Source organism: Neoarius graeffei, chromosome 3, assembly GCF_027579695.1.
Source record: "Neoarius graeffei isolate fNeoGra1 chromosome 3, fNeoGra1.pri, whole genome shotgun sequence".
Classification (NCBI taxonomy): domain Eukaryota; kingdom Metazoa; phylum Chordata; class Actinopteri; order Siluriformes; family Ariidae; genus Neoarius; species Neoarius graeffei.
The window spans coordinates 36350943-36364800 of NC_083571.1; the positions used below are offsets into that span (position 1 = coordinate 36350943).

The 13858-nt window shown below is 43.8% G+C and overlaps 1 protein-coding gene across 7 annotated transcripts in view; it reads left to right on the top strand.

Moving 5' to 3' along the window:
• pcm1 (pericentriolar material 1) overlaps window positions 1-13858 on the top strand; it is a 49533-nt gene that overhangs the window by 18077 nt on the left and 17598 nt on the right. For 6 of the 7 annotated variants that reach the window (XM_060916752.1, XM_060916758.1, XM_060916755.1 and 3 more), the window contains exons 5-18: window positions 398-568; window positions 1837-1962; window positions 2255-2423; window positions 2501-2610; window positions 2746-2986; window positions 3073-3199; window positions 3283-3480; window positions 3578-3741; window positions 3922-4175; window positions 4263-4381; window positions 6157-6286; window positions 11725-11883; window positions 12040-12176; window positions 13617-13802. In XM_060916752.1, the coding sequence (XP_060772735.1) occupies window positions 398-568; window positions 1837-1962; window positions 2255-2423; window positions 2501-2610; window positions 2746-2986; window positions 3073-3199; window positions 3283-3480; window positions 3578-3741; window positions 3922-4175; window positions 4263-4381; window positions 6157-6286; window positions 11725-11883; window positions 12040-12176; window positions 13617-13802 (2291 nt within the window). The remainder of the gene's footprint in view (window positions 1-397; window positions 569-1836; window positions 1963-2254; window positions 2424-2500; window positions 2611-2745; window positions 2987-3072; window positions 3200-3282; window positions 3481-3577; window positions 3742-3921; window positions 4176-4262; window positions 4382-6156; window positions 6287-11724; window positions 11884-12039; window positions 12177-13616; window positions 13803-13858) is intronic. The other variant, XM_060916757.1, reaches the window with a different exon arrangement.

Here is a 13858-nt window from a genome sequence, read left to right on the forward strand (position 1 = left end):
TTATGTAATTAACATAAATTATTCTATATATGGAGTGTGCTTTGGCTGTAATGGAATTAGCAGCTGAGAGTGTGAAAGTTTGTGTGTGTGAGAGAGAGAGAGAGAGAAGGTATGTGTGAGAAGGAGGTTTGATCTTGTCAGAAACTGGAGCACAGTTGAAAGCTGGAGCTCCACGGTGAATTTAGGCCACAATTTAAAAATACGCCACTGCTGCGTCTCCTTGTACTTCTCTCTCTCTCTCTCTCTCTCTCTCTCTCTCTCTCTCTCTCTGTGTAAAGGGAGTGTGTACATCCATGATTCTCTGTAAGCTGCTGTAGATCTTCCTCCATCTCTCTCTCTTTCTTATTCTCCCTCGCTCGTGTCTCATGTCAGTAAGGTGTGTATGTGTGCATGGCAGGTGGTCAGTAAGTTGGTGCAGATCCGTGAGTACATCAGCAGAGCCAGCTCTATGAGGGACGACCTGCTGGAGAAGAACGACGTTCCAGCCAACGTCGAGCGCCTGTCTCACCTCATCATACACCTGAAGGAGCAGGAGAAGTCTTACTTGCGCTTTCTGCAGAAGATGCTGGTTAGTACTACACTCTCTCTCTTATATGGTTTCCCTTTCTCTCTGCTTTTTGGCTGCATGTTTGTTTTGCTGTTTTATTACACAACCTTTGAACTTTTGGTGTGTGTGTGTGGGCACCAAAATAATAAGGCAACTGTACATTTTCTCTATTTTATTACTAACACTAAGCTAATTCAGTTAAACATGCGTAAACAGTATTAGACATTACAAACTGGGCTCAAAGATGAAGCTCCCCGAGTCAGTTTGTTTTTCCCGAAGTACTGATAAAATCAGTATTAGTATCTTTCCCCACAGAGCGAGAGTCTTGTTTTATCTGTGAGGGGAGGGGAAAAAAAAGTTTGGGAAGTGCTGAGAGAAACATTACAACATAAGCTGTACCATATAGTGGAATCCTCACCATCCTCTCTCCCCCATTCTGTTTTTGTCTCTCTCGCTTTCTTTCTCTTCTGTCTGCTTTGTGTGTTTCACTCACACATTTTCTTCTCTTTCAGTTTCTCTCTCTCTCGTTTCAGTTTTTCCCGTGTGTGTGTGTGTGTGTGTGTGTGTGTGTGTGTGTGTGTGTGTGTGTGTGTTTAAACAGTACAGTTATTCATTCTGTGCAGTACTTTGACTTTCCTGAATCCAGTGAGCTTTTATTATCTGTAATAAGAACAATAGCAGTTAAAGAACGCGCACGGTTATAATTGTGTTAGCTTTAAGGCATTTAAATCTTTTCAATTGTTAGCTCAGTTCCATTGTCTCTTCCTTTTCTTATGTACTTAAGTCCGTTCTGAGCATGAGCTTTGATCTGATGGTGTGGTGTGGGTTTTTTTTTTTTTTTTGGGTGACGAGCCGGTTCATTTCACTTGTGTGTTTTAAGTGTTGAAGTGTGTGTGTGTGTGAGGGTTTCTTTTCTCCGTGCTTGATGAATGTGGTAGGCTGTATGTAGGTCACACACACTCTCTCTCTCTCTCTCTCTCTCTCTCTCTCTCTCTCTCTCTCTCTCTCTGCTTGATTTTCACCCTCACTGTGGCCTGAGAGTGAATGTCATCTAGGGCTGGGCAGTACCGTGATACAATATTGATATCTCAATATACTAACTTCGTGGAAATGCAGGACAATTCTCGGAATCATCTCCTTGTGTACACGCAGTCATTTTGGTAGCTTGCGAGTGTTTAAAAAGTGCTTAAATTACATTAAAACGCGCTGCACATGAGGATTGGCTTTGAGTTGTGAGGGAGACGTCGATACTAAAATAAACACCATAAAGATCTCGCTCTGTGTTCCAGGCGAGAGAGAACGAGGAGGAGGAGGAGGACGAAGGTGCCACGGTGGACTCAGCGGTGTGTTCGGGCTCGATGGCCGAGAGCGCGTCTCTGAACTTAGAGCCTCGGTCAGAAGCCGCAGACCCCACCGTGAGTACCCACAATGCACCCTGTCCCCCCCCCCTCGCCTCCTCAGTCAGCACGGATGCGTGTTCAAGTTTTCTGTTTATAATAAGTCTGTTGATGATGAGGATCAGCTGCTGTGTCTTGCTCCTACACCTTTGTGTCTTGCGTTTTTTAATTTCATTTTTTCCCCCCCTTTTTTTTTTTTTTTTGCTCTGCTTTTTCTCTACAATGTAACTCACTTTTTGTTATTCATTATTTATTCATTCCCACATTTGCTTCCGTCTTTTGTTGTTCTCACTCCTCCTTTAACTTTCAGTGTTACCGGGTCGGAGGCCAGCAGAAGGAGGAGTTGGAGAACCTACGTAAGCAGCATGACCTCCTGCAGAAGATGCTTCAGCAGCAGGAGGAGCTGCGAGAGCTGCAGAACCGACAGGCTGCCCTGCTCACCATGCAGAACCGAGCTGAACACGCCATGGACGACACCGGTTAGGCACGCGCGCGCACATGGGTGCTGTTGTCAGTCATTGTACATGTTGTGGCTCACTGTGTGTGTGTGTTTCAGTTGTAACAGAGACTACAGGAAGTGTGTCAGGTGTTAGCATCACTTCAGAACTCAATGATGAACTCAATGACCTCATACGACGCTTCCACAACCAACTGCATGACTCTCAGGTGCGCATGCGTGCGTGCACGCACACACACACACACACACACACACACACACAGGTCTCAGGTGGTTTGTGACTTCCTGCAGAAGCTCTGGCTCATGTACAGATCATAACCCTGGTGTTTATTGTTCCTTCTCAGACGGTGCCTGACAACCGGCGTCAGGCTGAGAGTCTGTCTCTGTCCAGAGAGGTGTCCCGATCTCGCTCGACCCACAGTCCTCGTGGGCAGCAAACCCTTGGCGCTGCTGCTGCTGTTCCTGCCTGCCCTGCTAGCGCCAAGCTCACCAAACTACAGGAGCTCCAGGACAAGAAGCAGACGATGGACAAAATCCTGCAGGAGCTTCATTCACTCCGAGACCAGACGCTAAACAACAGCTCGTGTACATAATTATCCCTCTAAGATACAGACATCATAAATAGGGCCGTCTTGAGCATACAGTTAATCTAAATTTGTGTTTCTTTCCAGGCCGTGGTGGATCTCAGCAAATTTCTGAGCATCCCCTGGTGTCAAGCCGGGAGGGGAACGGCGTGGGTGTAGCAAGACAAGATTCTTCATCTTATGATGATGGAGGAAATCCAGCTGAAAAACTGAGGTACTGAAAGAACAGCATCATTTGCATACACTCGTAGTGATAGTCTTGGTAATCAGTCTAACTGTCTCACTCATTCGCTGTAGGAAACTGAAGGAGGTGCACAAGCGGTTGAATGAGCTAAGAGAGCTGGTGCAGTACTATGAGCAGACATCTGACATGATGGTGGACACGGTGAACGAGAATGTGAACGAAGATGAAGAGGACGAGACAGAAGACGGGTCGCTGTTTGAAGCCATGTTCGATTCGGAACAGGAGAACCGAGAACCCATCACTAACATCAGGTACCTATCATATTGCTATACTGCAGAGCAATAAATGAATCTAGATTATGCTTTTATAATCTTCACCAAAAAAATGACGCGCGCGCATGTGTGTCAGAAACCCTGCTCAGACACAGTCTTCATCTAACTGGATGGACATGAACACAATGACGAACGCCTGCAGCAGCTCCAACAACAGAGTTGGCCGGCTAAACTCTCAGTGTGAGGTCAACAACCGCTCAGCTGCCAACCTGCGCAGCCTCAACGTCCCCTCTGTCATAGGTCAGCTTCACATTCGGTCTGTCTATTTATTACCTGTTATGTTTTCTTTTGGCTCTGGAAATCTCTACTCTTTTTGTTAATTATTATATATTTTTTGTTTTGGCTGTGTAAGTTACTGATTTATCAAGTTTGCTTTAATATCCAGTCTTTGTCCAACCAAATCATTTCACCTGTGTTCAGAGTGCCAGTATAACCGAGACAGCTCCTACAACGGTGAAAAGCACGGGAACGGAGACAAAGACGATGACGATGAGGACGACGATGGCGTTGAAGAAGACGACCGAGCGAGACGAGGAAGGAGAGGGAGCTCTGGTTCAGGGTCCAGTCGCCGGAGCAGCATCGCAGAGGATGCAGAGTTTGCTCAGAAAGTCCATCGTCTCCAAACAGCTAAGCAGAAGCTGCAGCAGCTGCGTGAGCTCGTTGCCATGGTGCAGGTCTGTGATGGGCTTTAGGTAGAGACTGGAGTTAAAAATAATGATAAAAGAGTAAAGGGTTGTTTAAAGTGTGTGCGTGTTACACAGAGTGATGACACGGATACCACGGCAGCCAATGAAGATGAAGGATTGCAGCAGCAACCCAACAACACCAGAGCGAATGCACATAAAGCTAAAAGAGAACTTGCACTCCCTGACAAGGCCAGGTGTGTCCGTGTGGGTGTTTAAGAGAAAACTACTGATTTTAATCAATACTCCGTATTATTGAATTTCTAATTATTCATTCGTTTTACCAACAAAGGTAGTTTTCACTACATGTTAATATTTTAATTCCATAAAATATACATTTAAAGGAGATACTCAGATCCTTTATTTTTAAATTAATTTTTGAGTGGATAGTATCTCCATCTTTGACTCTTGTAAGCTGCATAAATGGGAATAAAAGTATATATTTGAGAGTTAAAATCGACCGCAAAGTTGGCGTTTGAGCTGCCCCGCTGAGCCAGCCAGCCTTGAGTGCGTGACGTCACAGCGGTAACCAGTTTTAAGGCCGAGGCCTTTTACAGCTATAGACCAAAGTCGTATCAATAAAAATTTATGGTGAAAGAAAGAAATACCGTTACCGACTTGCTCAACTAAGACTGATTTGACTTGACTGATTGTGGGTTGACTCTCATTAAAACAGGATAGGCGTTATAACTTATGCAACATACATGTCCATGCATGCATTTTCACTGATAAAACGTAAAAGACTAATTAAATAATCAGATGAACTGAGACAATCACATTCTGAAGCAAATTAAATAATCTTATACCGGTAACTTAAATACATAATACAAGTCACATGTATTAATCTAAATGCAGGTAAACGAGTGTTTTTTTTTTTTTTTTAAATTCAAATGAGAGTCGGAGCTTACCCGTCTGTGTTCTCGCTTCTTGAAGGCCGACCTTGTGGCCGATTGTTTTGAAACAATTTGACTTTCAGTTGTTCGTTCAGTTCTCCATTCATTTGCTTCTTCCACCTAAGGGCGAGATGGCAGCAATATCCAGTTTAGGAATAAGACGGCTGCTACACTCATTCTCTATCTTGTCCATATGGAGTACTCCACCATTATTGCTTAGCTCAGGCAATTACTAAAACACGGGACGGAACGGGACGTCACCATTTTTAGCAACAACCGCGGGGGGAGGTCACTGCCCGAGCGATATGTCGCGTCCCGTTCCGTCCCGGGTTTTAGCAACAACCCTCGGCTCACTCCGGGAGGACTGGTGCAACTGAACTTTGCTTTTTAAAAAAATAAAATAAATACTTGTAGTTTTCTTTTTCTTTAATTGTTGATACCGCACCCTCTTTCAATACGGGCTTATAGCCAACGATCCTCAACAGATCAGAGGTTTTGTACGAGTCTTCAGTAAAATGTGCAGAGCAGAGGAGAGATCACTTCGTACCCGCCCAATGTGCCCGTGAACTTCTCGCAAAACGCATCTAAATCTTTGCAGTTTGAACATTCTTGGGCCATGAGTGCAACGTAAATCCACCTTCTGTCATGTTGCTGCACCCGCCAGCAACACATCTACGTGGCACGGCGATAAATTAGCTCAAATTGGAGGATCGGAGTTGCAGTCAGCTCTGTGTTTTAGTATAGTGGAAATGGTGATGAGATCGATAGATTTCCTGCTGCGAAGTTACAGACGTCAAGGTCATTCACTCAGACCGCTACCTATATAAATCACTTTAATCGTAAAAATTACTATATTAGATTTATTAATGCTTAAAACTATTCCTGTGCCATTCTTGAGAGGTCAAGGCATTTATAAACGAAAGTGAGGCCGTGGTTCTGCGTATCTGCTTTAATGTTGTTGCACTGTGCATTTTAGAAATATACACACACAACTGGATCTTAATCGTATGACTATTTTATGTCTTGTGTCTAAGTAATACCTGCTTCTAAAGACAGATAAATGTGTGTCTGTGTGTCAGGGAGAAACTGTATGAGGAGAAGCTGAGACAGCAGCAGCAGGAACTGAAACAGCTTCATGAGGAGAGACAGAGACTGATGGCGATCCAGGGCAAAATCCAGGACCTGCAGTGGGCCTGTCCTGATCTACAGGTACTTCACTCCCTCCTTCAGGGCCTTATTCATAGCATGTTTTGTTGTTGCCACAAAACATGTATTTCGTGCCAGGATGCGCTCTTTAGCTCATTTGGCCACAAAGCCAATGAGCTGTTGCCGTGATGTGGCATCCGTCGTCTACAGTTCAGTTAAATCATATCTCCTCCGTAAATTCTCCACAGATTTCTGTTCCGATTTGCTTCGTTTGAAAGAACTCATCACTCCGCACGAAACTTGGTCCTTGTTTAGTCAAATTTTTTGTTAACGAGTTACAGGGATCCCAGACGTCCACTATTTAGCGGAATTCCGCTGTTTTTCTAGCCAAAGTGGGTTTTTTTTTTTTAAATCTCTTGTATATCTGTTAAAAATATGTTTAAGTAAAATGACCAGCAGAATACGTTCTGATTTGGTTTGCTTGTTTAGCGATGTTTTTGTCAGCTTCGTTTGTTCTCGTTGACCTTCGGGAACACTCGGAAGTTAAATTGATGTAAAGACTGTACGCGATAGAACGAGAAAACAATCTGGCTGCGCCCATTTGCTAGAAAATGTGTTTTAACTCCGTTCGTGCTTTTGTTTCTAATGCGTTGAACTTAATTCAATATGTCGTGGAAAAAAGATATCGTCCATAAAAAAGATAGCGGAACAGTGTCCGGGTTAGAAGAAGTATATTCTTCAAAGCTACATTTTCATCTAAGTTTTATAAATAACAATTTTTTTTTTTTGCCACTTATGTCATTGATTACAAAATATGGCATCAAATAGATACACATTATTGTTAAATTCTGTTGCTTTTCTATGTTAAATCTATGTAAAAAAATGTGTTCTATAGCATCTTTAAATGTTAAATTCTCAACAGCTTCAGGGGGCTTGCAGCCCCCTTGACCCCTGCTGATAGTTTCTTACATTCCTCTATTTTTTTCAATTACTGCTGGGATCCCTGGAGTTAGTAATTAGACCAAATTTAACGAATTTTCCAGGCTTCTCACTAGAATTGTCTCCTCTCTTATTTCTCATCTGATTCCAGTTCTGATCGATGTTTTTGGGTGGATCTTCCCTCAGGGAATGAAACTTGGATGTTTTTGTTTATTTTCAGTTAAATCGTGTCTCCTCCCTCAATCCTGAATGGATTTCAGTTCTGATTGATTTATTGATTGATTGTTTTATTTGAAAGAATTAGACCTTCTTTACGAAACTTGGTCACTGTGTTGATTTTTTGCTAACAAATTAGTAATTAGGTCAACTTAACAAATTTTCTTCTGACTAGAATTGTATCTCCTCTCTCATTTATCATGCGAATTCAGTCCTGACTGATGTTTTGGATAGATCTTCCCTCGGGAAACAAGATTCAATCCTTTGTTGATTTTCATTTTATAAACAATTTATCATGGAGGTTGGTAGGGATGCACCGATACCACTTTTTTACAAACCAGCACGAGTACTTTTGTATGTGTACTTGCCGATACCGATATTTCTTAGATTGGGTTTCCATGAAAAAGCAAATAATTTGGAGGCAGGTTTTATTTTCCTCTTCAGCAGATTATGACAAACCTATTATAAGGCTAAAATACAAAAAAAAAAAGTGTTAACAGAAGGCTATTGCAAGCCAAAAATAAACAGATCATTCTGACTTTTAACAAAAAAGCCTTCAATAAGTCAGTGTCATCACATTAGACAAATTGTAAATATAACCAGAAAAGGAAAATATGTGCTGCATAGGCCTAGTTAACACAGCCAACGAAACAAAAAGTGAGCACATCTATTACTCAGTTAGCACATTTCAAAACAAAGTACCAAAACAGTCTCCTGCTTTCAAGCAAACCATCACTTTACATGTGACACTATTTCTGTGTTTTAGTTAAAGATATGAACACAATGTTGTCAGATGACTATCACCACACAGTTTTGCAGCCTCTGTACTAGGCTGTGTTTTTGGGGAAAGTGAGAGGCAGATTTTTTTTTTTGATGAACAGAATCATCTCTGCATGACGTGGGGGGCGAAATCCATCTAACTGCCAGTCCACTTGGAAGCCTTGGAATTCCTCCTCCTCATCATCCTCTCGAAACAAATCCCACTCCTGTTAGATAGTCTGTTTCTGTTTTCATTCACAATATGAGACACTGAGCTAAACAGCCGTTCACTGTCAACGGTGCTGAGAGGTATCTGCATGCCATTTTGGCCAGAGAAGGGAATCGCACTTTATTAGCCTCCCAGTATTGCAGAGGTTTGTCTTCACGGGCCAGCAGGGCCTCTCCAAGGTATGTCTCTAATTGTGCAGTAAAACCTACAGTGGCTGGGGTCAGTGCTGCTGATGCTTGCTCATTAACAATTTCATCAAGTATACTGTCTAAACTGCTGCTGGCCTGTTCCCTGCGTGGCTTTCTGGTAGGTGGCTCATGCTGGTTGTGATCCTCCTTCTTGTCGTCCTCTGCAGCTCAATCATCAGCATCTCCTTGGCATTTGCAGCAGTGTCGGTGTTTGAAAAAAACACACCTTTATACCTAAACAGACAAAATATAGTCAATATGTGACCGTTTGCCAATTCCACAACAAATCACATCCAAGTTGCATGGAATCCTGTTCAGCGTTCATCTCTCACTCACTCACTCAAACACACATGCACATTGGCCTACCTCGGATCGAGTAAAGTTGCGAGGCTGTAGAGAGGATTTCCTTCCACATCGGCAAATGGCTTCTTGACAGCTGCAGCTAACGTTCCCTTCATAGTTTTGATGCCGTGGTCCTCCTCAGTCTCTCGAGATAGAAACCTTAGCAGCACAGTGATTGCAGGAATCACGTCTGCTGCCATAGCATCCGAAGAGCTAACTTTGCTCGTCAACTCCTTAAATGGACCCATAACAGATGCCGTCTTCTCCAACAGTGTCCACTGGTTAGCCGTGAGATTGTCAGGGAGATCGTATTCAGGCGTATATATTCCAAGCGCCCGTTTCTGTTCGACCAGGGACTGGATCATATAAAACGTGCTATTCCAGCGAGTTTGTACGTCTTGCTGGAGACGCTTTGTGGGCTGACTGATCTGTAACTGGATGTCTTCGAGGCGGGAGTAGGCTAAAGCAGAATGTTTGAAATGCCCAACTATTCTGCGACCCACTGCCACAGCATCCGTGACACTTCTCTGTGACAGGAGGCCCTCGTGAACCACCAGCTGTAGAGTGTGAGCAGTACATGACAGGCTAGGAAGTCCAGCATCAGCCATAGCCTTAATCATATTTTTTGTGTTATCTCTGAGCACAATGTGGACGGAGCTTTTTGAGATGCCCCAGATCTGTAGCATGTCTTCGAATGCATTAGCTATTCCTTGGCTTGTGTGAGAGCCCCGAAATGGCTTAGTGGTGAAGCGTAAACACATCATCTATCCACTGAGCTGTTAAACTGAGGAGAGACATTGGGCAGACACTACTAGTCCATATATCAGTTGTGAAACTTAAAGGAACAGTCCACCGTATTTCCATAATGAAATATGCTCTGACCTGAATTGAGACGAGCTGCTCCGTACCTATCCGAGCTTTGCGCGACCTCCCAGTTAGTCAGACGCAGTCCGACGCGCTGTCACTCCTGTTAGCAATGTAGCTAGGCTCAGCATGGCCAACGGTATTTTTTGGGGCTGTAGTTAGATGTGACCAAACTCTTCCACGTTTTTCCTGTTTACATAGGTTTATATGACCAGTGATATGAAACAAGTTCAGTTAAAAAAATTGAAACGTAGCGATTTTCTATGCTATGGAAAGTCTGCACGATAATGACAGGCGTACTAACACCTTCTGCGCGCTTCGGCAGCGCATTGATACGGAGCTCAGATATCAATGTGCTGCCGAAGCACGCAGATGATGTTGGTACGCCTGTCATTATAGTGCGGACTTTCCATAGCATAGAAAATCGCTACGTTTCAATTTGTGTAACTGAACTTGTTTCATATCACTGGTCATATAAACCTATGTAAACAGGAAAAACGTGGAAGAGTTTGGTCGCATCTAACTACAGCCCCAAAAAATACCGTTGGCCATGCTGAGCCTAGCTACATTGCTAACAGGAGTGACAGCGCGTCGGACTGCGTCTGACTGACTGGGAGGTCGCGCAAAGCTCGGAGAGGTACGGAGCAGCTCGTCTCAATTCAGGTCAGAGCATATTTCATTATGGAAATGCGGTGGACTGTTCCTTTAATGCCGCAACATCATGCACCAGGGACTGAACATGTTTTTTTCACGGCATCATACACCTTTGGCAACATTACATCTGTTATGTAGGGGCGACTGGGAATTTCATATCGTGGTTCTAACACACAAAGAAGATGGCGAAATCCAGCATTATCAACCACCGAAAGTGGCTGGTCCTCGAGCGCTATAAAGTAAGAGCCTCTGTTATTTTTATGGCCCGTGAGCTGTCTTTTGACATTTTCTCTTGCTTTTGAAAGACTTGCGTTAAGGTTGGTTGCTGTGGTCTTGCACTAGCATTAGCGAACTCTGTGTGCTTAGCACTGTGGTGCGTCTTCAGATGTTTAATCAAATTGCTAGTGTTAAACGATGTACTTTCCTTTCCGCCCCTCGACACCGTAGCAGTACAGATCTTACAATCTGCCTTACTCCTGTCATCGTCTTTTATCTTAAAGTATTCCCAAATTGCTGACATTGCTTACTCTTCTCACTGAAAAACGTGGTCCCATGGTCTGATACTTTCAGTTTCACACTAGCTTGCAAACAGAATCTCCGAAGCCAAGTTTCCAGCTTGTTGTCTCCCCCTAGAGATCGAAGTCGCGCCGGACAATCACATCCGCCTAATTTTGATGTGGTGAAATAGGCCTAGTCCACTGTCGAGTGGTATCGGTGCATGGTATCGGCAATTTATGTATGAGTACGAGTATTTTAACGAAGTATCGGCCCAGTACCCGACACCGGTATCGGTGCATCCCTAGAGGTTGGTCCTCTGTCACATTTTCAGTTCTGTTTGATGTTTTGGTAGTCATGGCTGTGTTTATGGAGGGTGACACAGTGGTGTCGTGGTTAGCGCTGTCGCCTCACAGCAAGAAGGTCCTGGCTTCGAGCCCAGCGGCTGACAAGGGCCTTTCTGTGCGGAGTTTGCATGTTCTCCCCGTGTCCGCGTGGGTTTCCCCCACAGTCCAAAGACATGCAGGTTAGGTTAACTGGTGACTCTAAATTGACCGTAGGTGTGAATGTGAGTGTGAATGGTTGTCTGTGTCTATGTGTCAGCCCTGTGATGACCTGGCGACTTGTCCAGGGTGTACCCCGCCTTTCGCCCGTAGTCAGCTGGGATAGGCTCCTGCGACCCTGTAGAACAGGATAAGCGGCTAGAGATAATGGAGGGATGGTTGTGTTTATGGCAGGCCAGATGAGCTGCTACGTCCTTGACGTTTTGGTTTCTAATTATCATTCATGTTTTTCTAATGTTGCTTTCTGTGCAGTCGTCAGTGTCGAGTGCGGCGAGCGGTGTGAAGATGATGAAGAAGCTCCCTGCTGCAGCTTCCACTCCTGCTGTCGCACCGTCCACGTCAACCAAGAGTAACACCGCTGTGCTGAAGCACACCACTGAGCCTGCACCTGTCACAATCACTGACAACGAGGTGTCTTTCTGTCTCTTTCCTCCTCAGTACAGTGAAATGTAGTCAGTGTTGCTTGTGTCTGTATGTTGATTTGATCTAAAGTACTTGTGTGTACAGCGTAAATCTCACACACGGGATTCTACAGCCACTGATGTGTTCCCTCCACATGTCTCTTAGTTGTGGTCAGAGATGCGCAGACACCAGGTCCTGCGTGAGGAACTGAGGCAGCGACGGAAACATCTGGAAAGTCTGATGGCCGAGCAGCAGAGGAGGAGTGATGCGCACCCTATGCACAGCTTCACCCAGGATGATGGGTATATATACACACTAGGGGTGGGCAAAAATATCGATACGGCGATATATCGCGATACTTTGTCTTCCGATTCAATATCGATACTCAATTTGAATATCGATATTTTTTCAAATAATAAATCATGTTTCAGACGGGTTGTAAATCCAGTACGACTTCCGCACCTCCGCTCCGCAAGGTGTCGCTGTGCCGCTACCTCACTGCAAGGCACTCTTCGTCTTCTCTTTTTTTCCCGGTGGTTGCAGTGAGGGGAAAAAAAACAAGCAAGCATGGCTGTTAACGTAAACCTAGAGACACCGCTGAACTTTAAGGCAGATGTTTGGAGGCACTTTGGATTCCAAAGGAAAGGAGACAAAAAAACCAATGAGCTGGACAAAGAGTACGCACTTTGCAAAACCTGTTTCGCTCCAATTAGATATTCAGGTAACACAACAAACTTGCGAACTTACTTAGCACAACACCACCCCAACATATTAGCTCAGCCGGAGCCACCGAAACCCGACCCGAAGCAAACTACACTGGACAGCGCCAAAGTCCTCCCGTCTACTTCAGTGATGTGTGACTTACTGTAACTGTGAACTTAATTTTGTCATTTAAGGCCAAAGGCAAGAAGCTGCACTTTATTTTGCATTTTCAATTTTAGTGTGTGTGAGACACTGCATTTTATTTTGAGTATTTACTCAAAGTTCAGAAGAAACATGATTCACTGAGGTTTCAGTTCAGTTTCAGTGTGTGGACACTGACCCACACTGCACTTTGTTTCATAATTGTGCTCAGGGAGACTAAGATGCCCACTGCACTCTTCAGTGTGTTCCAGACAGTGTGTTGTTCCTGCAAATATGTTGTAACTTGCGCTTGTATAGTTACAATAAAATAGCATGGATAATTAGAATTACATTGTTTTGACTCAGTTTGTCCCACGAATTATCACTATCATCTGATGTACATACAACTCGGATTTTAAGATGCATAATGCAGTTTACATTTTTCAGTGAACTATGTAGAATATCGCAATATATCGCAATATCGTATCGTGATGCGTATCGTATCGTGAGGTCCTTGGCAATACCCACCCCTAATACACACACACCACTCCACTCCAACTCGGGGTGGGGGGGAAGCAGATATACGTTTGTTACACATAATGGCACCAACGTTTCAACCAAACATTTTTAATAAAAATGGCTAAAAATAAAATTTATCGTCCAGAGTGAGAAAGATGCAGAATGTAATACTGTGATTTTTTATATATATATATAAATAAATTTTTCCCACATTTCCATTATCAATTTTGGATTTTATCCCAGTGTGATCTGAATGAAATGTTTGATTTCAATCCTGAGGTTTTATGTTCGTCACACAACTACCCTAAGTCATGTGTAAACAGGTAACGCTTGTTAATTTATTATTATTGATTGGCCTGTAATTCGTGGATGTTTGTCAGGACCATGGCGACGTGGGGCGGTTCGACGCAGTGTCCGCTGGGCGAGGATGAAGACGATGAAGATTACCCATCTGAACTTGGCGCACAAGATGATGAGGATGAGGAAGAGGGAGCAGAGTCGAGCTCCACTGATGAGTCCCACTCGTACTGTAACAGGAAACCCTGCAGCAGCAAGAACAGGGAAAGGTGTGTGTACTGTGTATACACACCACACACACACACTTTAAAAAGTATTCTTTTAT